Source organism: Herpailurus yagouaroundi, unplaced genomic scaffold, assembly GCF_014898765.1.
Source record: "Herpailurus yagouaroundi ecotype Mexico unplaced genomic scaffold, PumYag 187, whole genome shotgun sequence".
Taxonomy (NCBI): domain Eukaryota; kingdom Metazoa; phylum Chordata; class Mammalia; order Carnivora; family Felidae; genus Herpailurus; species Herpailurus yagouaroundi.
In genome coordinates this window covers 9366190-9389391 of record NW_024412418.1, presented here as the reverse complement: position 1 = coordinate 9389391, position 23202 = coordinate 9366190, and the positions used below count along the sequence as shown (strand labels likewise).

Sequence of the window (23202 nt, the reverse complement as noted above, 5' to 3'; positions counted from 1 at the left end):
GTAATGATGGTGCATAGACAGCTGACTGTTGAGGTGGAGACTGCTCTTGCCCTGGCTGACTTTTGGCTACCGAGGTGTGACTCGGAACAGGGAAGGGTAGTCCCGTGTCCATCTTCACCTCCTTGGCCCATATCATCCTCCTTGGCCCTGCATCGTTCCCTAAAACTTCCCCATCAAAGACTTTACAAGGGCAGGGGCAAGTTAGTTCCCTATGGATATTGTCTCAAGTAATTCTTTGGCTATGTAGGTGATATATGTGGAAAGCCGTCTGTGCTTCGAACATGCTGTGCACATTCACCAAGTGGAAGTCCAAATCCCATGCAGGGTAGAAGAAAGTTCATACTCAACCCAAGCAGCTAGCCTGTTGTCTATACACACTGCAGAAAGAGGAGCTGTTTGTTACTTTGTGTTCTTTTGCTTCATTTCTGTGTTCCATTGTCTCAGCTCTAGAGGATTAATAATGGCAGGGATCCTATTTATTTAAAAGTGGATATGGGGGCACCTGGGTGGCTCAGTTGGTTAAGTGTCCAACTCTTGATTTCAGCTCAGGTCATGATCTCACCGTTTGTGAGTTCGAGCCTCACATGGGGCTCTGTGCTGACCGTGTGGAGCCTGCTTGGAATTCTCCCTCTCTCTCTGCCCCTACCTGGCTCACGCTGTCTCTGTCTCTGTCTCTCTCTCTCTCTCTCTCTCAGTAAATACATACATACATACATACATACATACATACATACATAAAAGTGGATATGAAAGGTACAAGCTGGGTGATGCCACTGGATTTTCAGAGTAATGTATCAGATCTAACATATACCACTTTGCCACCCCTAAGGTTCAAAAGAAGTCCTTTGGTTCTATAAATAGACACATATGTTCAAAGGAAGGCACAGCTAACATTTACTGGATATCTGCCATGTGCCAGGCGCTGTGCTGCTAAGTGCTTTCATGTTCATTCTCACAGTCAGTGATGGGAAGATAGTGTTATTATTCTGTCTTCGTAGTTGAAGACACAGGTTAAACACGATTGATTTGTTTAGGATCACATGACTAGTAAGGAGTACACCTGGGATTTGAAGCTCTTCCCAAAGAACGTTCGTTCTTTCTTTTTCTTTCTTTCTTTCTTTCTTTCTTTCTTTCTTTCTTTCTTTCTTTCTTTCTTTCTTTCTTTCTTTCTCTCTCTTTCTCTCTCTCTCTCTTTCTTTCTCTCTCTCTCTCTCTTTCTTTCTTTCTTTCTTTCTTTCTTATTTAGAGAGAAAGTGAGTGTGAGTGGGGGAGCCACAGAGAGAGAGAGAGAGAATCCCAGGCAGGCTCCAAGTGAATGCAGGGTTTGTTCCCATGACCCTGGCTGGCATCATGACCGGAGCCGAAATCAAGAGTTAGATGCTTAACTGACTGAGTCACCCAGGCACCCCCAGAGACTGTTCTTTCTATGATATATTACTGTCTTATGTGATCCCGGACCTTAGAGACATCTTGTTTGGTTTCTCATATGATGTCGAGTAGAAATCTGACCTAAATTAGTACATTTCAAGTAAAAGGGTGCATTGAACTGCTGAAGGCATTTCACTGTATCTAAAACAGTTTCTGCCATCAGAAGATTCCTACCTATTTTGAATCTAAATCAGTTTCCCTGCAACTTTCACCCAGCTACCGGTCATGGTTCTAACTTTAGAGGCCATGGAGAACAATTCCCCTTTCATCTGATAACCCTCCTGATAGCCTAATGTATTAGTCAAGGCCAATGTAGAAGACTGAAACCACCAGTAACCTGAACAGGAAAAGTTTAATATAAAGAATCATTAACCAGTAACGGGTGATTGGTGACTAAGAAGTAAAAACTGTCAAGATAACAGGAGCCCCTTCCCCAGCTAGATGTGAGATTCAGACCTTGTTGGAGAGCGTGTGACAATACGTAGCCCACTGCATAGTGAAGTGTGTGGGGGTTGCAGGCTCAGTCTGGTGACCAGGAAACCTACCGCCCCCCTTCAGTACCCACGGAATTCAATAGGAAGCTACCCAGAGCGTGTTCTTGAATTTACTAGGAAACTGTTGAGGGCTTCAGTGAGCTCCCGTGGAACCACCCATGGCGAGGGTCCCTCAGCTGCATTGCTCTTGGGGGTCTCTGCAGAACCTGTTGTGAAGGGGCCCCTTAGAGGTGCCACTTACACTTGGTGGGGAGAAGTGCGGCTGCCTGTCTGTCTTCTGGCCAAAGACCGAAGGAGCAGGAAGTTAAAGAGGCACACTGAAACGTACAAGAAAAGCCCCCTTCCCTCCCAAGGGTCCCTCCAGCACCCTCCACAGACAAAACCTAGAATTGAGCTAGTTGGCAAAAGGGAAATGTATACGGGATCTAGTTCCAGTATGAGAAACAGGGCAATGAAGGGTGGCATTGGAGCTGAGGGGCAGTACGCTGACAGCTGGCACAGTTGGTTTCTTTAAACATTCCATAGAAATCCTGGATTCATGTGCCTGCACTGCCCCTGTCACTCCTCCCAGACTGGACAACAACACTCCTCCAGGTTGTTGGAACTTTCTCCGTATTTTGACACCCAAATCTGAACACAAAAGCTCTCAAAGTGTGGTCCAGGGACCTGGACATCCATGAGAATCTTGCAGGGGGTGTGGGAGGTTGAAATTATGTTCATAATAATACTAAGTCACCTCCATTTCCCACTCTATTCTTTCACAAGGTGACAGAGGAGTTTTTCAGAGGCTACGTAACATGGGATAACATCAATCTAGTGGCTACTGGAATGTGTGCTTGTGTATTCTTGTGTTTAAAATTTCCTCAGTTTTCATTTCTCATACAAATAAATAGTGTGTGTGTGTGTGTGTGTGTGTGTGTGTGTGTGTGTGTGTGTGTATCCCATATAAGGAAAACTTCTTTGGGGTTCTCAACGATATATATATTTATTTATAATATAAATTATTGTCAAGGTAGCTAACATACATTGTATACACTGTGCTCTGGGCTTCAGGAGCAGATTCCCATGATTCATCGCTTACATACAACACCCACTGCTCATCCCAACAATGTGCCCTCCTCCATGCCCATCCCCCATATCCCCCTCCCCCCCACACCCACCCCAGGGTTCTCAACAATTTTTAAGAGCCTATAGGAATCCTGACACCAGAAAGTTTGAGACTCAGTGGTCTAGTAGGTGGGGCTATAACCTCTTATATTTTAGACGTTATGATTCATGTTTTATAAGGATTTAGACAGTAGATTTATGCCAGGGGTTTTATTTACCTGGAAGACGGAGTGGGGAGCAAACGAGAATAAGGATGACTGCTGGAGAAAACATTGAACTTCATTGTTTTGTCCCAGATCTAGACAAGCATGAGGTGTTCAAGCTGCAATAGATTGTACATGTTCTGTTTGGTTTTTGATGCTAAACAGACTCAGATTCAGTCACAGGCCTTCTCATTTATTAGCTCTGTAACTCCTGCCAAATTACTTAATCTCTGTGAGCCTTGTAACTACTGCTACTACTTTGTAAGTAATTTCTGCCCCACAGGGTTGTCAGGAGGATTGGATGACATTGCATCTACAAAGCGTGTGGCATATACTAGTTGCTTAGTAAAGGTGCCCTCCCCCCACCCCTGCTTATTCTTAGAGGAGAACGAGAAGGAGTTGCCTGAGACCCCATAGGTAATACAGGACTCAGGTCTTCAGTCTCTCAAGTCCTGTGTCCATCCATTTATTCCAAAGTTATTTATTATGTGCTTCTGTGCCAAGAAGGAAGCTATAATTAACTACTGTTATTGATTAAAAGGCAGTGACCCATAGGATCATTTCTTTGGTGTTCAGTTCAGTCTTTTCCCAAACATACTTCTTGGAGTTGACTGCTTTTTCAGGCTCTGTGCTTATTTAAGGCTGAATGCCTTCCTTAATTACAGGGCCTCCATTGTGCCGGCTTCTTCCAGGACTCTGGAAGTGTCCCAACAATGTGTTACATGGATACACTATAAAATGTACCTCAGTGAGATATTTCATCTGAAAGCAGTAAAGACAGCCTTTTCCCTTCTGACTCTCCCTCACCACACTTCTCTTTAGTATGGGGACCTGGGAGCGGCCACAGGCACTTGGAACTTCAAGACCCACGCAGACTGCATCTCATCTTTCCACAATTACACAATGGAGTTTTGGGAACCAGTATGATACCTAGCTTTCCTCTTGTCATTTGACAATGCTGTGTGAAGAACACACTACCCTCTGCAAAGAACCCGAGGTCTATGGACAGGGGTGCTATGCTAAATGCACCATTTTAAAATGAGGAACCTGTGGTTGAATTGCTTCAATCATTTCAGAGTAGAATGGCAAAAAATGTAAGGCAGGTCATGGGTTGGTGTTTCTTCAGTATACTAGAAAATCCCGCATAATTGGACCTAGAAATTTGATATTTATTCTGTAAATTGGTCATGATGAGAAACCAAACCTAGTGAATCAGAGCGAAGGGGTGGTTGAGGGGATAAAGTGCTAAGTTAAGAAACCCACGTTGTTCAGTGAGACCCATTTTGAGGGCTGGATTTTAGCGGCATTGATCTCTGTTTGCGATTGCATTGTGGAGGCCGGCACATCGGGGCAGACACCTCGAGCGCGTGCTTTGTCTTTGCTGGCAGAGCGGAGGCATGCTTTGAGCTGGGGTGTGCCTGGCCGGAGGTATTCAGGGGAGCCGGTGGAATTCTGGTAGCAAACCCTGGGCCTGAGAATGAGACAGTGTGGACTTGACCCCTCCTCTTGTTGTGATCTAGGGTCTCTCTGCTTCTCTGTGTCTCAGTTGTGAGCGGGAGCCATCTGTGCACTCTGGCTAAGACAGCCTTGAGGTTGAGTAGTGTTGTGAGGACCTAGAGAGGACAGAAGTACTTACCGAATTTTATAACCAGGCATCTGTAAGAGCTCCCCCGTGCACAGTTGTACGTGTGGGTTGAGTGGGAGCCGTGGAAGTAAGTTCCATCACATCTGTGGCATGGTGCATTCACTGCTTTATCTCCTCACAGAGGTTAGAAGAGTAATGCATGCCTCGTTTTTCCCCCCCACCCCCAGACTCTCTCTGGCCCAAAATCCGGGTTCCATTAAAAGTTGTGAGGACTGCTGAAAACAAATTGAGTAACCGATTCTTCCCTTACGACGAAATCGAGACAGAGGCTGTCCTGGCTATCGACGATGATATCATCATGCTGACCTCTGATGAGCTGCAGTTTGGTTATGAGGTAAGGAGGTTTCAGACAGTCTGTTTACATATTGACTGTTTCTTGCCTAGCGTTGCTTGTCTTTCCTAATGAAGAGGATTAGATTTCATCGTCTAAAGCCACAGTTTCTACTCCCTAGTCCATAGTGCAGAAGAGCGTGGGTTATGAAGCTGTTCTCCCAGACTTTGGGGAAACCCTATCCTAGAGTGACAGCTGTGGCCTCCACTACTTTTGGGAACTCCCAGGGAGAGTCCCAGGGGATATTTTCAAAAGAGCGTCTATAGCATTTAACGAGCACTTAATTGATGTCTCCTCGAATGGCACTTCCCCTGACTCAAGCAGCTGGGCGCGGCAACAATAAAAACGCCAATGAGCAGAGACGCTGGAGACGCTGACAAACAGAAAGCAGACCCTGTTGATGGCTTTCTTTCTGAGGTTTAAGTGGAGAGGTTGGCTGCCTGTCTTTAGGGAGAAACATGCTCTATCACCGTTCATTCAGTGCGGCTGATGGATTAGGCTGGGTTCAAGGGTTAAGTATGGAGACCAGTAAAGGTCTCCCCAGGGGAAAGTGCCAGAGCCGAGGCCTGGTGAAAAGCAATAGGAATTGATGAGCTCTGTCAGGGAGGATGTGCGTGAGATGCATGGCATGACGGCGGCAGGAGGAGGCCTGCGGTGCGGGGATGTGACGGCGGCATCGGACCTAAGCAAAACAGAGAGTATACGTCAATTAGCCACGGCCGACACAGGGAAAGGGGTGCGGTCTGTCCCCTACACTCGTCCTGCCCATGAGAGAGGCAGCTGTCTTTGTAGTTGACTCGGGGTTTGCTGAAGTTGAGGTTCTAGGAAATCACGAAATGTTATTATACGAGGCCATATTTGGCACTCAGATTTTATTAAATGAATATATATTCTATATTGTATATTTATTATAGAAGTTCATTTTCTAACCCTTAAGCTAGAAGTGGATTTTCAGGGGAAGAAATAGGAATCCCCCTGTCACCACCACCAAAAATTAAAAGCTCAAGTTCTTTGTTTGTTTTTTTAAGTTTGAGTGTAACAGAAATTGTTGTGAATTAGGCTGGTGTGTGATACAGTCAGTATAGTTACTGGCCGGTGAAAGGCGTGAGAGTGGCTAATCAAACATGTGTGTCATCTTTTTGGGTTTATTCTCATTCACAGAGATGTCTTTTACATTATCACATCTAGGATATTAGATGATTTGTAGCACACTATCATTCCCATTTTTTAAAAAAAAGCGAATTACCTACTTGTTTCTCTAGCCAACTCATGGCAAAAAGACCTTTTTTTTTTTGGCCAGTGTTTCCTCTCTTCGTTGCATATAGTGGCTTCAGAATATATTCATGGTTTTTTTTTTTTTTTTGTTTTGTTTTTTTGTGGTGAAAGGGAGGTGGATAAAAGGGAACATTTGGAATGATATAGCCAAGATGGATAGAGTGCTCCCTCCTCAGTATTTTCAGTTGGGCTAAATGAAGTCTAGTGAAAGAAAGGCAGACTTGAGGCACCTGGCTGACTCATTCGGTTGAGTGTCCTGCTCTTGATTTTGGCTCAGGTGATGATCTCACTGTCGTGGAGTGGAGCCTGCTTAAGAGTCTCTCTCTCTCCCTTTCCCTGTCTCCGCTCATGCTCTCTCTCTAAAAAAAAAGAAAGAAAGGTGGACTAAACGTATTCCTTTTGACCTTGAGTTGAAATCTTAAGATGTTATGTATATTGAACCCTGGGATTTCTTTCAACCTTGAGTTTGTTTCAAGCCTCTTCCGCTCTTTCCTCTGATGACCTGTGTTTGATTCCACATCACCTTGAAGGAAGTACCTGCCTATTGGAGGAGTGGCAGGCAGGAAAACACCTCCTCTACATTAATCTGAATCTTCTCTAGATGCCATGGAAGGCGAACTTTCATAACTACTCTCTGTATTCCAGTGAATGTTCTGGGTGTTCTTATATTACTTACGATCTTTTCTCACATCTGCAAGACAGTTACTGCTTTTCTCATTCTTTACTAAGACTAAGAAGGTTAGATAACTTATCTACAGTCACACAGCTAATGAGTGGAAGAGTTGGAATTTCAGTCCAAGTTTGTCTACACTATGCGGTCCTCTAAGATTTTACCCTGTCAGAGACTACTGGTTTGCAAAAGTAGTACGAAGAGCCATGAGCGTATCAGTTGTCTCTCACAGAGTTATCCTGATGCTAAGGAAAACAAACAGGTTTCTCAGGCATCCCTACCATTGGTGCTTTGGGGTAACTTTGTAAAAGTTATTTCTTGCATAGTAGTTAATATAATGGACAAAGTTAGGATAGCTCTGGACCTGAATTCCTGCCCTTTCACTGACTAGTTAATGACCATGGACAAGCTTTTTAATCTCTCTGGATGTTATTTTATTCTTGCATAAAATGGCAGTAACAATATCCACTTCATTAAGTTATTGTGTACATAGAAAATTCCGTAGTGCCTAGCACATGGAAAGAGAATGCTCAGTGACTGCTCCTTCTATGTGGTAGGCAGTATCCTCTGCACTTTACAAGACACCATGTTGGCTGCTATAATGGCGGCTACTATGGTTATTCCCATTATCCCACTCATGACTCCGCTGTGGTTCATGGGAAAGGTTGTTGTTTCCATTCTTCTTGGGACATTACTGTTCTAGAGAGGGTACCTGCTTTTGTGTTGAGTCAAAAGACAGAAGGTGATGGGGCTCCTGATCCTGTTTTTTGTTTGTTTGCTTGTTTATTTGTTTGTTTTTGGCCAAAGCCTGGGATTATTTCATGCAGGAATTGGGAGCAAGCCTGACTGATAAAGTGAATTAATAAATCTGTTAACAAAAATTTATGTCCAAGGGGAGTTATGTTGGAACCCAGAGCTACTTTCTTGTGCTGAGCACAGTGCATTTGGATTATATCTATCTTATTAATTGCTACTCATCCGTCAGCACTCAGCTCAATTGTTGCTATCTCAGAGAAGCTTTCAGGGAGGTTAGGTTCAGAGCATTCTACCTCTTTGTAAGCAAATAATTAATTGTGAAGTATATTGTTTAATGTCTGCTTTTCTTCTAGAATGTAAGCCCCACAAGGGCAGGAATCATGGCTGTCTTGTTCATTGCTTTATCTCTATGCCTGACCCGGTTTATTCCATTCAGTGGTTACTCAGTAATAGTTGATGAATAAACAAACCTTTATCACCAGCATGCACATGAAAGCTGTGGAATAAGTTACTCCGGCGTGCGTGCCCGTCCACCGTGATCCACAGTCTGGATCCAGCCATTTTGAAAAACCATTTGGAATTTCAGAGGCTAAGCATATACCTACCATGTGACCCACCATTCTTCATATAGAGATTTACCCTAGAGAAATAGGAGCACACATATACACAAATACTTGTACACCAATATTCATAGCAGTTTTTATTTGTAAAAGCTGGAAACTAGAGGAAAAACACAGAATGTCCAATCTGAATGAATAATCGTGATATATCCATACAATAGAATACTACTCAGTAATAAATATGAATGAGCTATGGAGACATACCATGGATGTATTTAATAATAATTAGGATGAGTGAATGAAGCAAGATGAAAAAGAACATATATTATGATTACCTTTATGTAAAATTTTAGAAAATACAAACTAATTTTCAGTGATTGAAAGATCAGTGGTTGCCACACTTAGGAGTGGGGAGGGTCAAGCTGTGAAGAGCAAGAGGGAGAATAACAAAGAGGCAAAAAAGCTTTTAGGGGTTATGGATATGTTCATTATCTTAACTGGGATGATGATTTTACTGTGTATATAGATGTACACATACCAAATTATGCATATCAAGTTATACACTTCAAATAGATTTAGTTTATCGTATGTCAAATCTTATTTCCAAAAAGCCGTAAAAAATTATATTCACGCAAATGTGTAAAAAATGCTTGAAAAATTGAAGGTAATGTGTGCCAGATATGTTCAGTAAAAACTACAAAATGTTGCTGAGAGAAATTGAAGTACAACTGCATAAATGGAAAGCTGTATCCTATGTATACATTCAAAAGTGTAATTTCTCCCCAAATTGTTCTGTAGATTCAAAGCAATCCCAGTCAGAATCCCAGACGGCTTTTTCTTTTTTCTTTTTTTTAATTGAAATTGACAGACTTGTTCTAAAATTCAAATGGAAGCAGAGTAGACCTGAAAAAGCCAAAGCAATTTTGGGAAGTAGAACAAAGTTTCAGGACTACCTCATTTTAAGAATTATTATAAAGCTACAGTAATCAAGACACTGTGGTATTGTTGTCAACTTAGACATACACATCAACGAAACACAATAAAGAGTCCAGAAGTAGAGCACACATGTATGTCGTTAATTTTTGACAAAGGACCCAAGTCCATTCAATAGAGATGGGAGAGTCTTTTCACTAAGTGGTGTTAGAACAATGTGATATCCTTATGTCAAAGAAAAATAAATCATGACCCTCACCTCACAGTGTATGTAAAAATTTAACTAGTCCTCAATGTAAGAACTAAAATTACAAAACTTCTTAAAGAAAGCAGAGGAGAAAATCATAGCACATTGAAGCTAAGCAATTATTGTTAAATAGGAGACAAGTAGCATGACTTGTAAAAGAAACCAAAATGGATAGGTTGGACTTCCTCAAAATTACAACACTTGAAAAGACACTTCTAAGAAAGTAAAAAGGAAAGTCCTATATTGGGAAAAATATTTTCAGAACATACATGTGGTAAAGAACTTGTATCTAAAATATATAAAGAGCCCTCACAACTCAGGAAGAAGAAGACAAAGAAGTCAGTAAAAAAGAAAAGGGGCAAAAGATTGGAGCAGTTACTTCACAAAGGAAGATAAGATATGTAGGTATAAACTAACATACGAAAAAGTCCTCCACATCATAGTCATTAGGGCAATTCTAAAATACAAGCACAGTGAGTTACCACTACATACTCACTAGAATGACTAAAAAAAAATGTAAAAGAATGACAATGCCATGTGTTGATGAGGCCATGGAGCAACTAGAACTCTCACATGTTACTGGTAAATATGCGAACTGGTACAACTAATTTGGAAAACAGTTTTGCAGATTCTCATGAAGTTAAACGTATACTTTTCATATGATGCAGCTTCCAAAAGAAATAAAAACATATGTCTTTACACAAAGACATGTACTCAATGTTTACAGCCTTATTCATAAGATCCCAAACTGTAGATATCAGCTGGCAAATGGAAGAGCAAATTGTGGAATATCTATGCAATGGAATGCTACTCAGCAAGAAAAAGAAATGGACTACTGATATATGGAGCAACCTGGAAAAGTGTCAGAATCATTATGCTAAGTGAACGAAGCCAGATACCAAAGAGTACTTCCTATATGTGTTGCCCATGTTTATGAAGTTCTAGAGTAGAAAAAACTATGTTGCCAGGGGTAGTGGATGAGACTGATGAGAAAAGAACAGAAAGGAACTTTTCAGACAATGGAAATGTTCTAAACTTTGTGATGGTGGTTTTATGACTATATACGCTTGTCAAAACACACTTAAATTTGGTGATTTTATTGTAAGTAAATTCCATTTCAAAGCTGACAAAAATTTGTGGGATGCAACTAAAGTGGCTCTTAGGGGAAATTTATAGCATTAAATGCTTGTATTAGGAAGGAAGAAACGTCTAAAAGCAACACCACCTAAAGTTTGTTCCACCTTTAACGACTTTGAAAAGGAAGAGTAAGTTAAACCCAAAGCAAGTGGAAGGAAAGAGTAAAAGAAGTGCTAATGATGAAGTAGAAAACAAACCAACAGAGAAAATTTACAGATACAGAAATTGAACATTTGAAAGAATGAACAAAATTGGTAAGCCCCTAGCCAGAACACTCAAAAAAAGGAGAACACAAATTATCATTGTCAGGAATGAAAAGGAATTAAAGAAGGATTGATATTATAGATCCTACAGACATTAAAAGAACACTAAGAGAATACTATTAAAATTTTTATGAAAGTAAGAATTCTTTGGAAATTACAGAGTATGTAAAATTAAATAGAATATATGCATATATATAATTCTCTATTAAAAAACTGAAGTTGTTATCAAAATCTTCCTGCAAAGAAAACTCTAGGCCCAGATGGTTTTACTGGTGATTTCTTAAGAATATAAGGTGTGGGAAAGAAAATTAGAAAGTGAAGAATAAAGAAAATTGGAGATAATCTAGCTTCCTCACGTTATGGGTAAGGCCCATCTGTAAGCTATATATGAAGCCCTTAAGTGACTTACCCGGTGTCACCCAGTTAGTAATTGGCACTAATAGGGCTTAAACTCATTTTAGTGGTATTTTCACCATACCATGTCACCTGTAAAGATTTCATTATATAACTGGGCTTAGAGAGAACCAGTTACAGTATATAGAATTATAATGATCATTATATATGTAGCTGTTCTTATTTTTGGCTGGGTACCATTCAAACCAATTTGTTGAAATCTCCCTATGGGGAAGATAAAAACACCTGAACGTTTTCTTTGTTATTCTAATATTCACAAGCAAGAATCCCTATCAGTCAGGAAAACAAATCCATACTAGTTGTTTCAATAGCATGGATTTAATATATGAAAATTTCTGATACAGGGTATTAGAGAGCTTGAGAGAGCAAAAGGGAACCCTGGAAGTATAAAGAGATGATAACTGTAGGACATGAGGAACAAAGGAAAGGAAGGAAGTGGTTGGGGTCATTAGAACCTACAAGCTGGGAAGAGAGCCTTCCCCCTCCCCCAGTGCTGGGCCTTAGACCTCCGCAAAGGGCCACTGGCTGACTTTTGCTGGTAGTTCAGAGAGCAAAGAAGTAGCACCTCATCCCTTCCCAGCCAGAGAGTGGAGAGAAGATTAAGGAAAGGAGGAAGCTGGAAAAGGGATTCTCTAAATCTGTGTGTAAAGTCCTGGGGGCACTCCCACCTCTCCCTTCAAAGCAGCCCATGCACGGAACTAATTAGAATCAACACAGCAAAAGCTTTGAAAAATGAACAGTGGTGTAGAATACCAACCAGGTTTCAAGAATTGGTGCCTGGGTGACACCCAAGTTGGGCAGACCAGAAGAGCACTATCAAGTCTTGGAAGACTGAATTGTTACTCGATCCACAGCCCACAAAGGTGGGGCAGGGCATACATTCTGAACCTAAACTCCCTGATAAAATATGGAAACTTAAAAGGAACAGAGTCTCATAGTAATATTCAAAATGTTCAGGGTGCAATTCAAAATTACTCATCATACCAGAATTGGGAAATTGCAACTTTTATGAGAAAAGACAGTCAACAGATGCCAACACCAAGATGATACAAATATTGGAATTATTGGACAAGGATTTTAAAACCACTGTCATAAAAGATGATTTAATAAGCACTTATGAACACTCTTGAAACAAATGGAAAAATAGAAAGTTGCAGCAAAGAAACAGATATAAAGAACAACCATATGGGAATTGCAAAACTGATAATTACAGGAACCAAAATTTAAAATTCACCAATGGGCTCAGTAGATGAATGAAGATAACAGGAAAAAAATTAGTGAACTTGAGGATAAATCAGTAGGAATTACCCAATCTGAACAACAGAGGGAACGTAGACTGAAAAAAAGAAATGAACAGAGCCTCACGGACTTATGGGACAATCAAAAAAGATACATTTGGGTCATCAGAGTCCCAGAAGGAGAAGAGAAAAGAAAGAATGTGGGGCAGAGGAAATATTCGAAGAAATAATGACTGAAAACTTCCAAAATTTGGCAAAGGACATTAAACTCACAGGTTCAAGAGCTGAAGAAGCCACAGACATCCAAAGAGGTGTATAAATTTACGTACATTGTACAAACTGAATAAATTGTAGCAGAAATTCTTATGTCAAATAGTAATTGGAGAAGGAGACAAAGAAATTGGTACACACACACACACACACACACACACACACACACACACACACAAGGAAAGGAGAAAATCTGCATAGCTACGGTGGTCTCTGTACCTATAATAGCTTGGTCGTGAGAGCATAGTTGATATTTATAACTTTCTCCTTACACCACCCATTCGATGTTCCCTCTGTTCTCAGCCAGCTCTCTAGCCTATGAATTGCACACCCAGTTTCTTTAATGACTCCAGCACTGTTCAGACTTCCTATTTCTTGGTGTGTTCATTTTTGATAGATTATGTTTTTCAGGAAATCTCTTCATTTCATTTGTATTGTATAATGTATTGCTATAAAGCCGTCATGGGTCTTATCTTGTTTAAAGTCTAGAGATCTGGAATGATGTTTTCTTTTTCACTCCTGGTGTTGGTGGTTTTTGTTTTCTTTTTCTTGATCAGTGTTGTTACAGGTAGAGCAGGGTCATAATCTTTGCAAAGGGTCAGCTTTTGATTTTATTGATTTTTCTTTATTGTGTATTTGTTTTATCTTTAACTTTTCTTGATTCGTTTCTTTGTTTACTTTCATGAATTTAAGTTGCTGTTATTTTTCTAGTCTTTTGATAGCTTAGATCCCAGTATTTATTTTTATAATGTATGCATTTAAAGCTGTAAATTTCTTGGTAATTACTACTTTAGGTTTATTCCCAAGTCTTGATTTCATATTTCTATTATCCTTAAGTTTAAAATATTTTATTTCTATTGTAGAATCTTCTTTGACCCATAGTTATACAAAAGTATAGTGCTTACTTTTGCCAGTTTTTAAAGTTATCTTTTTCTTAATTGATTTCTCATTTGATTCTACTATGGTCATATACTACATATGGTTTCATTATTTTTGAAATTTACTGCGACTGGATGGTCCAGTGAAAGGTCTATTTTGGTAAATGTTCTGTGTGCACCTAAAATAAGTTTACATTCTGTAGGGGCACCTGGGTGGCTCAGTTGGTTGAGCATCCGCCTTGGGCTCAGGTCTGATCTCACGGTTTGTGGGTTCGAGCCCTGCATCAGGCTCTGTGCTGACAGCTGAGAGCCTGGAGCCTGCCTCAGATTCTGTGTCTCCCTCTCTCTCTGCCCCTCTCCTGCTCTCATTCTGTCTCTCTTTCTCTCTCAAATAAATTCTAAAAAAACGTTAAAATTTTAAATGAGTTTATATTCTGTAGTTGTAGATGTAATGATCTTATGGGGCCAATTAGGTAAGATCAGTTATCTCGGTGCTTTTAATTTATTTTTTTGTTTTTATTTAAATTCCAGTTAGCACACAGTGTAATATTATTTTCAGGTATACAGTATAGTCATTTCACACTTCTATAAAACACCCAGCACTCCTTGATCGCCGTCACCTGTTCAGCCCATCCTGCCACCCACCTCCCCCCAGTAACCATCAGTTTATTCTCCACGGTGAGACTTTTTAATTTTAATATAATCATCCCTGTGCTTGTTCTTCTCTATAATAGGCATCTCCAATTCTTCTGTTATTTTTCTCCCAAAGCCTTTCTCATTTCTGTAGTAAATTCACTACCCTCGTTTAAATTGAAAAAAAAAAAAAAAAAAAAAGTTTAACTACAGTATTTAATATGTGGGAACCAAAGAGAAACCAGCAACAGACCTTTCTTACTGTGGCTCCAAAGAATTTTTGGAGAAATCTGGAGAGACAGAAGCATCTCCCCATTTGGGAATTTTTCAGAAAGAGGAAGCCAGCAGTCTTTCCAGCCTCTAGAGTGGTTTTACTAGTGCTGCCAGGAGACAGAAGAATAGACCAGATGACTTCCTGCAAACCCTTTGGGTGTAACGAATCTGAGGGATAAAAAGTACAGGCAAAGCGGTACGGTGTGGTTGCATGTGGAAAAGCGTCCAACTTCTGTGCCTTTATATAAAGTGACAAACCCCTTCCCTTCCCTTCCCTGTGAAATGTGGAAAGCTCGCACGAGGGAGGATCCAGGGGGGCGGTGGCCAACAGCAACGTGTCGGGAGTCCGAGGGGAGAATACGGCAGTTACCGGAAGGGGGAGCCCAGGCCTGCTGTGGGCGCGGTTCTGCCCACGCCCCTTCTGAGGCCTAGCACCTACTCAGGCACAGAGTCCCAGCACGGTTTTCACAGACGTGAGGGCATTTTAAGGTAGCGCACCTGTCAGAGGGTTGGAACCATCGATGTGCAGAGACCGTTTTGGAGTGGCGGGCTCCAGGGCGTGCCTGAGGAACTAGGGCAGAGACCAAAGGGCAGCTCACAGGCTGCATGCATCCCAAAGCGAGAGAGGGAAAGGTGGGGCTAGTGTAAGAGGTGAGAGAGAGTGGATCTAGAACCCTTTTCCAGAAGGCGGCTCACCAGAGCACAGCTAGGTCATGTTAGCCCTGTCTCCCGAGGCACGTAGACTGGCCGAGAGGGTGGGGTTCACTGTGCACCCGGTGACCGTTCACAGCACCCCGGCTGGAAGGCTGTTTTAGAGAAACACAGTGGCAGAACGTGAAGGGACCTTAGGGATCATCCTGTCACCTGATGCTTTGTTGCCGAGCAGACAGAGGTGCAGAGAGGGCGGTGACCTCTTTAAGATGTGCCATGGGCGTGGACTATCCCCCTGCAGGTGCAACACAGCAGGCCCTGGGCACGGAAGGCCAGGCCGTGTTCGAGAGCCCTCTTTCCTTCCAGTGGCAGTGATTTGAGCCCACAGACGTTTGGATTCGAGACCTAATACTGCGGATCATTATTTGTTTAATTGGAAGAAAACACAGGGGTCACTTGCCTGTTTATATGGGTCATACTCCCTGTTGGAGAGCAGAGGGTTTGGGAAATGTTACATTCCCTCTCCAGCCCTGAAATCAGGAGCTGAAGAATGCTCTTCTCTGGCCCTGCGTGTTTCTGACTTGTTTGACAAGCTCTAGTGAGCCACCAGATGTGGGAATTCTTTTCAGCCTGGGATAATTTATTTATCTGTTTATGTATTTTACCAGGAAAGTATCTATTGAGTCCTTGATACTCATTTGCAAGGAAACCCTGGGGGAGCAGTAGCAGCGTATAGTGTTACTTGAGTGTGATCTTTCCCCCCCTAAGTCTGGCTGCTTTTATTCCAGACCTAAAGAGCTGGGAAATAAAATGCAACTTGTTCCTCCTCCCCTCCCCCGCCTTTAAGAGAGTTTCAAACATGTGGCAGAAAATGAGCCAGGCGGACTTGGCCGAATGTATGAACCCGTGAATTTATTTTTCCTTTCATACTTTGATCCTCATTTCCAACCATAAAAATTATTAGTAGCACTTAAGCGCTGAACATTTTTCACCTGAGAGATGTGAAACACTCTTGGCTAATAATACTGGTTATAAAGTCAGTACTTCATGTGCGGATGGGAATTGGCTTAGAGTGGCTGTGTGTTGCTAGGCGCACAAAAATGCTGATGCCTTCCTTTCACTGGCTGGGTATCCGTAGGTGGCAGAGGCTGGTTGAACCTCTTGGGTGCTAATGAATTTTGAGAATTTAGTTGTATTATTTTGTTCATAACTCCCTGGGGTAATGGCAAGTACATACTTTCAAAGAATCGTGGCAAGACAGCAAGATAGCTTAGAATGCTCCACTTTTTTTCTGGACGACATACAACCATCTCTGAGTGGCTCTCCTGGTATAGGAAGAACCGAGAGGAAAGGCACCAAGGGGAGAGTGAGCTCGGTGTGTGTGGTCGGCGAGAAGCAGATTGACCTGAGGAGGGAGGAAGTTGTGCCTCGGTTAACAACGGAAGCTAGCTTGGTTACACAACGTAGGGCCAGCTGAAAAGCTTAAGAAGTGGTAAAAAGAAGGATTGTAGGTTTGTACGAGTGTCTGGTCCAAAGCAGTCAGATCACAGGATGAATGCAAAACAACAGACACTAAAGACAGCGAAGGCCAGGTGGATAGAGGTGGGAAGTCTATAGACTTAATGTTCAAGTGGATTAAAGAACCAAAGAGAAGAAGACAGGCTTCCCCAGAGCTCGCATTTAATTTGTGATGAGGGAGCTTGGCTAATTGAAGAATTCCAGAGTTGAGGCTCTGTATAAGTTACACTTGAAACAGAATTTGTAGAATTTGGAGATACTTCTATATTCATCCAGGGAGAGCAGACAGATGGTGTAATCTGTGATCCTAAGTAAACTATCCCACTTTTTCTCTCCTTGCTAGAGGAGCTGAGAGGTGAAGACAGCCTATCATAGAGTAGCCTTCACGGTAACCTCTAGCAGATAATTTAAAGAGAGAGAGAGAGAGACTATCTCTGTCCTCTTCATTTCTCTCCAAGCTTTCTGCCAGTGAAAGTGCCACAGATACTGAGACGGGGGAACAAATAAATGTAAAACAAGTGTTGGGCTGGGTCTAAAGATTTTTTCTCACAGACTTGTGGTTATGATCCTTCTGATAGGTTAACTGCTTTCCTCCCTAGATGTAAGCCAGAGCCCTAAATCTTACGACGTGCTCTGGTTTGTTGGGAATACAGGAGGCTGACTTCAGAAGAGTTTTCCTTGATGGCACATGGAACTCATCCTGCCGTGGGCTCTAGGGCAAGCTTACCCTTAGGGTTCATCTAGGGCACCAAGAATCTCAGTTCTTACACAGCCAAGACAGATAAAAAAGGGAACGTCCCTAAAGGAGGGCCCAAAATGCAAGGGATATCCTTGCAGTGGGCAGATAATCTAATTGCTGGAACTGTCTCAGCCTTCGGAAAGAATCGGTGCCGTAGATTTCCATTCTTTGACCTCTTGGCTGACTCAGATCCTTGAGCTTTCACAGCGTCTGACCTGGTGGGTGACTGAGAGGTTCCAGTATTTCCTTCTCTTCTCTGAAGGATGGACTCTCCTCATGGCCGCCGGCACTAGGATTCACTGTGAGCTGGGCCCATTTCTGGCACGCAAAGTCAAACCTTGCAAAAGCTGTTCTGGATTAGCATTTGTGCTGGGTCTGACACTAAAGCTTTACAGTGTAGCTAGACCCTAAGTGGAGCTTTTTAGAATTATACGTTTCTTAGGACTCGTGGTGTGCCCTCCTCATCAATTACCTGGAGAAGTAGATGGCTGTAAGCTCTTTGGACCTTGTGCATTATGTCTGAGTGAGTGATAGTACATTTCCTGAGCCCGGCCGTAATATCAAGACAGTGGTGAATGTTGAAAAACACATCTATCCATCTTTCCTTACGTTGTTCACTTTCTTATGTACCCAAAGAGTGGGCATTATAGAGACTGTTGTCTTCAGAAGAGGACTAGGCCAAATGGCTCGTTTCGGTCACTGTCCCTGCCCAGAAGGTGTAGTCAGAGCCTCCCTCAGAGGAGACATGTGGAAGACTGTGGCTCTTTCATAGAGAGTTCTGTCCCTGGGGTGTCCCTTATTGCTGCGGGCTCCGTTTTCAGCCTGGAGGAGAGTCCCGAGGAATCTGTTAGGTCTGTCCTATCTCCAGCTTGCACTGATTTACACCCGGGGCTCCCGGGAGCCGGGGAAGCCGTGCATGTGGGCCGCTGCTGCCGCCGGGGCTGCTGAAAGAGGACCCGAAGCCGCGGCCAGGAGCCCACGGAGGTGCTGAGAGGAGCTGCGGTGAAGTTTGACCTCTCAGAGCTCTTCTAAAGCGCCTAGTCCCCACTGGAGAATAAGTCAAACAAATATTAAGGGAAGGAAATCGAATATCTATGCTGAACACTGGAGTAAGATCTGAGCATTTTAAAAGAGTGCCCAGTTGGGAATTACAATAGAGTGACACTTTTTTCTTCCCCACTGAGCAAATTAAAATGACAAGCTCAGAATTTATTTACCTAGCCATTAATGAAACATCCTATCTTCCCTGTCCCAAAGAGGGGGAGTGTGCTTCCTGCTGGCACATCTTCCCACCGAGGTGTCTCCTCCTCACTGACTTCCCCCCCAGATAAGGCAGGTGAGTCGGTTTCAATATGTTTTCCATAAGCGCTTATTTCTTGCGGGGCAGTGCTGGTGCTCTTCTGCCCTCTCCACCCCCGGGCCTGTGTGCTCCCCACCGAGCCTCCGCGTCTCTCCCGTCTGCGGCACCAGCGGGCCCACCTGGCTCTGTGGCTCCGTGCCTCAAAGAGCTAATGCTTATAATGTGGGATAGTTATTTTAAAGAGGTGTTGGTACACTTGATGGTTTAAAGAATGCATACTTCCCCTCCCCCCCCCATTCAAAAGGAGATATCTGCAATGATATTCCAACCTGAAAGGATCCATATGTTTGAGGGTTATTGTTCCAAAAGCTGCCTGTTGTCTCGTTGGGATTGATTACAGGCTTTGGCTGCTCCAGGAATTCAGAGCTTCAGAATTTGGCTTATGATTTGGGGATATGGGGAATTCGTCTTGCATGGGCTGCTTATCTGCCTTGATTTTGATAGAGTTGCTTCAGGGAGGTGTGTGGGCAGGCCTTGGCATAGGGCCAGGGGAAACAAAAGCCATAGCAGCATCCAGGCCATGAGCGTCCCCAGCATCTGGGGGGCTGGGCGGGGGGGGGGGCGGCAGCATCTGTTAGCTTTCCAAAGAAAATTCTGTGTTGTGCCCCAGTGTGAACCTGCGTCCTTCACTGCCGGTTGTAAACCTGCTTGCAAAATCATGAATTGGAGACCGTGGTTGTTGATTGCTGCTGCATTAAACCTAGCAATTCCACATTTTGGAAGAATAAAAAGAAAGCAAGCTTAAAGGATCAGAGTAGTCCCCTGACTTCAGAATGGTCGTGACTAGGAACAGCGAGTCTTTAGAAAGCAAGGTGAACTAGTCAGTGTAATGTTTACGGCTCCCCTCTTAGATCAGATTTATTTCTTGGTGTTCGCAAGTTGGTGCCTAGGGTTCGCATTAATCATGATTGCTGCATGTTTGCTACTCTCTGTTGACAGGTTTAGATCAGGCATTGGCAACCTTAGTTTCTAGTTTCCCAACCAGCCTTTGAGTTGGACTGAAGATGTGAGGGTTGGGGCAGAGGTCCTGTCGACCCTCTGCTCGCTTCTTACAGCTAGGCCCCTAATTACACCCACGGCCTATATCTCTGGGGCTAGATTGAAAAACTCCCCTAATTCAGAGTAGCCCATTCAGGCAGGATTGTGTCTGCCCTGTTTACTACTCCGTGCCTAGTGCTTAACACATAGTGGATGCTCAGTAAACATTTATTGACTGAATGAGTGAACCTAATGTGTTCAGACATTGAATTTTCTGTAACATACAATTTCTGAGAGTAAAATTACTTGTTGTTCAAAATTAAATGATCCCCTCTTCTGTATTCAGTGAGAGAATCCACGTAGAGATTGTCTACTTGCTGGCCTGCTAATAAACACATAGCAAAGAGTAATTTTGTACTAATTACTTACCTGGTTGGGGGCAGTGGGAATCTCAACCCTCACTTTGTAGTTCTCTTAAAATGAAATCCATGAAGGCTTTTCCTTATTCCCTGGTCTCCCACCCCCAACCCAGAAGTAATCTTACCGTCCTCTTAACTCACTTTTGTGCTTTCTCCTGTGTCCTTGCTTTCTTTCATGTCTAGCTTTTTGTGCATATGTCACTAGCTTTTCTAAACGATTAGGCCCTTAATAATAAGATACATGCTTTATTTTTGTATACATTCTTCGTTTTGTTGTTGTTGTTGTTGTTTTTTAATACTGCATTTTTTTCCCTCTTAAGTCACGGACCTCTTCAGTTTTAACGTTTATTTATTTTTGAGACAGACAGAGACAGAGCATGAACGGGGGAGGGGCAGAGAGAGAGGGAGACACAGAATTTGAAGTAGGCTCCAGGTTCTGCGTTGTCAGCAAAGAGCCCAGTGTAGGGCTCGAACCCACAGACCATGCGATCATGACCTGAGCCAAAGTCGGATGCTTAACCGGAGCCACCCAGGCACCCTGACAGTTTGGACTTTATTTTAGTTTTTGCCTTTTATTGTAAGGAAATGCATTTTTTGGAAATGCATGGGATATAAATAAATAAATACTTTGAAAGAATCCCTCAGCTGCTTGATTCCCCACCGGGACATTATGGGGTTTAAGCAGACATATAAGGAGGGCATTATGCTGAATTAATTCATGCATAATCAGTTTGGAACCACACTGATGCTTCAGCCAGGATTACAGAGTTTATGGTCAGTGCCACTTCTTCCCTTTGCACGGTGAGACGAGAACAAAGTATTGGCCAGTTTTGTAGTAGTGTCCCCGATTGCTAGGCGATGGAAGTCACCAGGACAGTGACCTGAAGTAAGGAGAGTTCCCCCTTACTGGACAGAGCTCGTATCTTTGGTCCCCCGTCTTTTAAATTGAGCCTCACCAAAATCAACTGGAAATTCTGAAGCCTCAATAATAGTTCTTCATAAAAACTAAAGTTTCCGTTTTCCACTCGCTTTAAAGGATTTAAAGAGAGTAGCCATTTGACTTATCACTTTTCTTCTTTTAACTTTATTAAACAATCCCCTGGGACCAGACTTAGAAATAGTATCCCCCGTCCCCCCCACCCCGAGCTGAGGTTATGGAAATAAAAATGATTTCATGTTTAGTGTGTCCTGAGGAGTGTGAGATTGGAAAACCCACGACCCAGTCCTGACCCATCCCTTACCCCTCCTGTCCCCTCAAACTCACGTCTTTCCTTCTCTTTGTTATTCTCTCTCAGGAGATTCATTGCCTCGTGAAAGATAGTAGTGGAGTTTAATCTTTCATTCAGCTGCTTTTTGCTTGTATTTCCTTCTCTGTCCCGAGCCTCACCGATTACCAGGATCCAGCAGACCCACGGATGTCATCTGTGGGGTCTCACTAGTTTGCTGCACAGCTGACAGGACTTCCTTCTTTTAATGGTGTGAGCATGTGGCTTTCTTTGCTAAATGGGAACCACATTCATGAAGAGCCTTCAGCTTTCAGAAGACGAATGCCAGGGGGGAGCACAGGGTTTTGTGGGTTTCCCCACCTCCTCTCCCTACCCGTTCTACCCTCAGCTTGGTCAGTACGCGTGCGTGACTCTTCCCGTGTCTGCACTAGCACTCGTGTGGAACACCGGTCCCGAATGCCATTCCAGACAGCACCACCTGACTTCTTTGTTTCCCAAGTGGGGCGCTGAGTGTGGGGACCTGAGGCGCTTTTCAGCCTCGGAAGAGTGGGAAATCCTGCGACTTCATGAACAGATGCCCAGGCTGGGAGTTAGGCTCCAGCTTCGGCTCGAACTGACAATGTAACGTTGGGAGGGCCTCTTCTTCTCCAGCTGTTTTCTCATCTGTACGGCGAGGGAGCCGCACAGAATGAGCTCTGCCTTCCACATGGTCTCCAGCTGCGGATCTCTGAAGTGGCCTGGGCAGGGGCCAGCAGCTCAGACCGCCAAAGCGTGAGTCTTCTCCTTACCATCCACAGAAGACCCCTGGTTGTGCCATCGGGTGAGATGGTACAGATCAGGATGAGGAGAATGTTTCAAAGCCAGCTCCTCCAGCAGGGTCTTCTTAATTGTGGTTACCATTGCGGGATTTAATGGTACACTCTCTCAACTCTGGCCAACCCCAGCCTGTCTCTTTGCCTTCATCACTGCCCCGAGTCCGAAGAGAGAACTCGAAAGGAACGGGAGAGCATGTCTCCCAGCACCAAGGCACTGACCTTCAGCCAGACTGGGGCAAGTAGAATGGCTGCCCAAATCCCAGAAGCCTCCCCATGATCCTGGCTTTGCTGCTTGGCTTATTTTAAGCAAACCCTGGCCTTGGATTGGAAAGGTCTCTCAGGCAGACTGAAGTGATCCAACAGGTAAATCTTAATACTTAACACAGCATGTACATGTATTTGTCAAAACCAACCAGCATCAGGGAACTCCAGGTGACAGCTCAGGGCTCCCTCACTCTAGATGTCTAGCGTTGGCATTTAACTGCATCCCGGGTGTGGATGGAGGCTCTTTGGCTTTTTGGCAAAAAGAGAGAACTACCAACGAAAACTACCAACCACCGGTGTGACTAAAACGCATGAGCTGAGGGGCGCCTGGTGGTCAGTCGGTTAAGCGTCCGACTTCGGCTCAGGTCATGATCTCACAGTTTGCGACTTTGAGCCCTGTGTCGGGCTCTGTGCACACAGCTCGGAGCCTGGAGCCTGCTTCGGATTCTGTGTCTCCCTCTCTCTCTGCCCCTCCCC

General features: G+C 43.3%; 1 protein-coding gene across 3 annotated transcripts in view; it reads left to right on the top strand.

Annotated features, from left to right (window-relative positions):
• The window catches only part of EXT2 (exostosin glycosyltransferase 2), a 146345-nt gene that overhangs the window by 103960 nt on the left and 19183 nt on the right, over positions 1-23202 (top strand). For all 3 annotated transcript variants that reach the window (XM_040495385.1, XM_040495387.1, XM_040495386.1), the window contains exon 10: positions 5045-5211. In XM_040495385.1, the coding sequence (XP_040351319.1) occupies positions 5045-5211 (167 nt within the window). The remainder of the gene's footprint in view (positions 1-5044; positions 5212-23202) is intronic.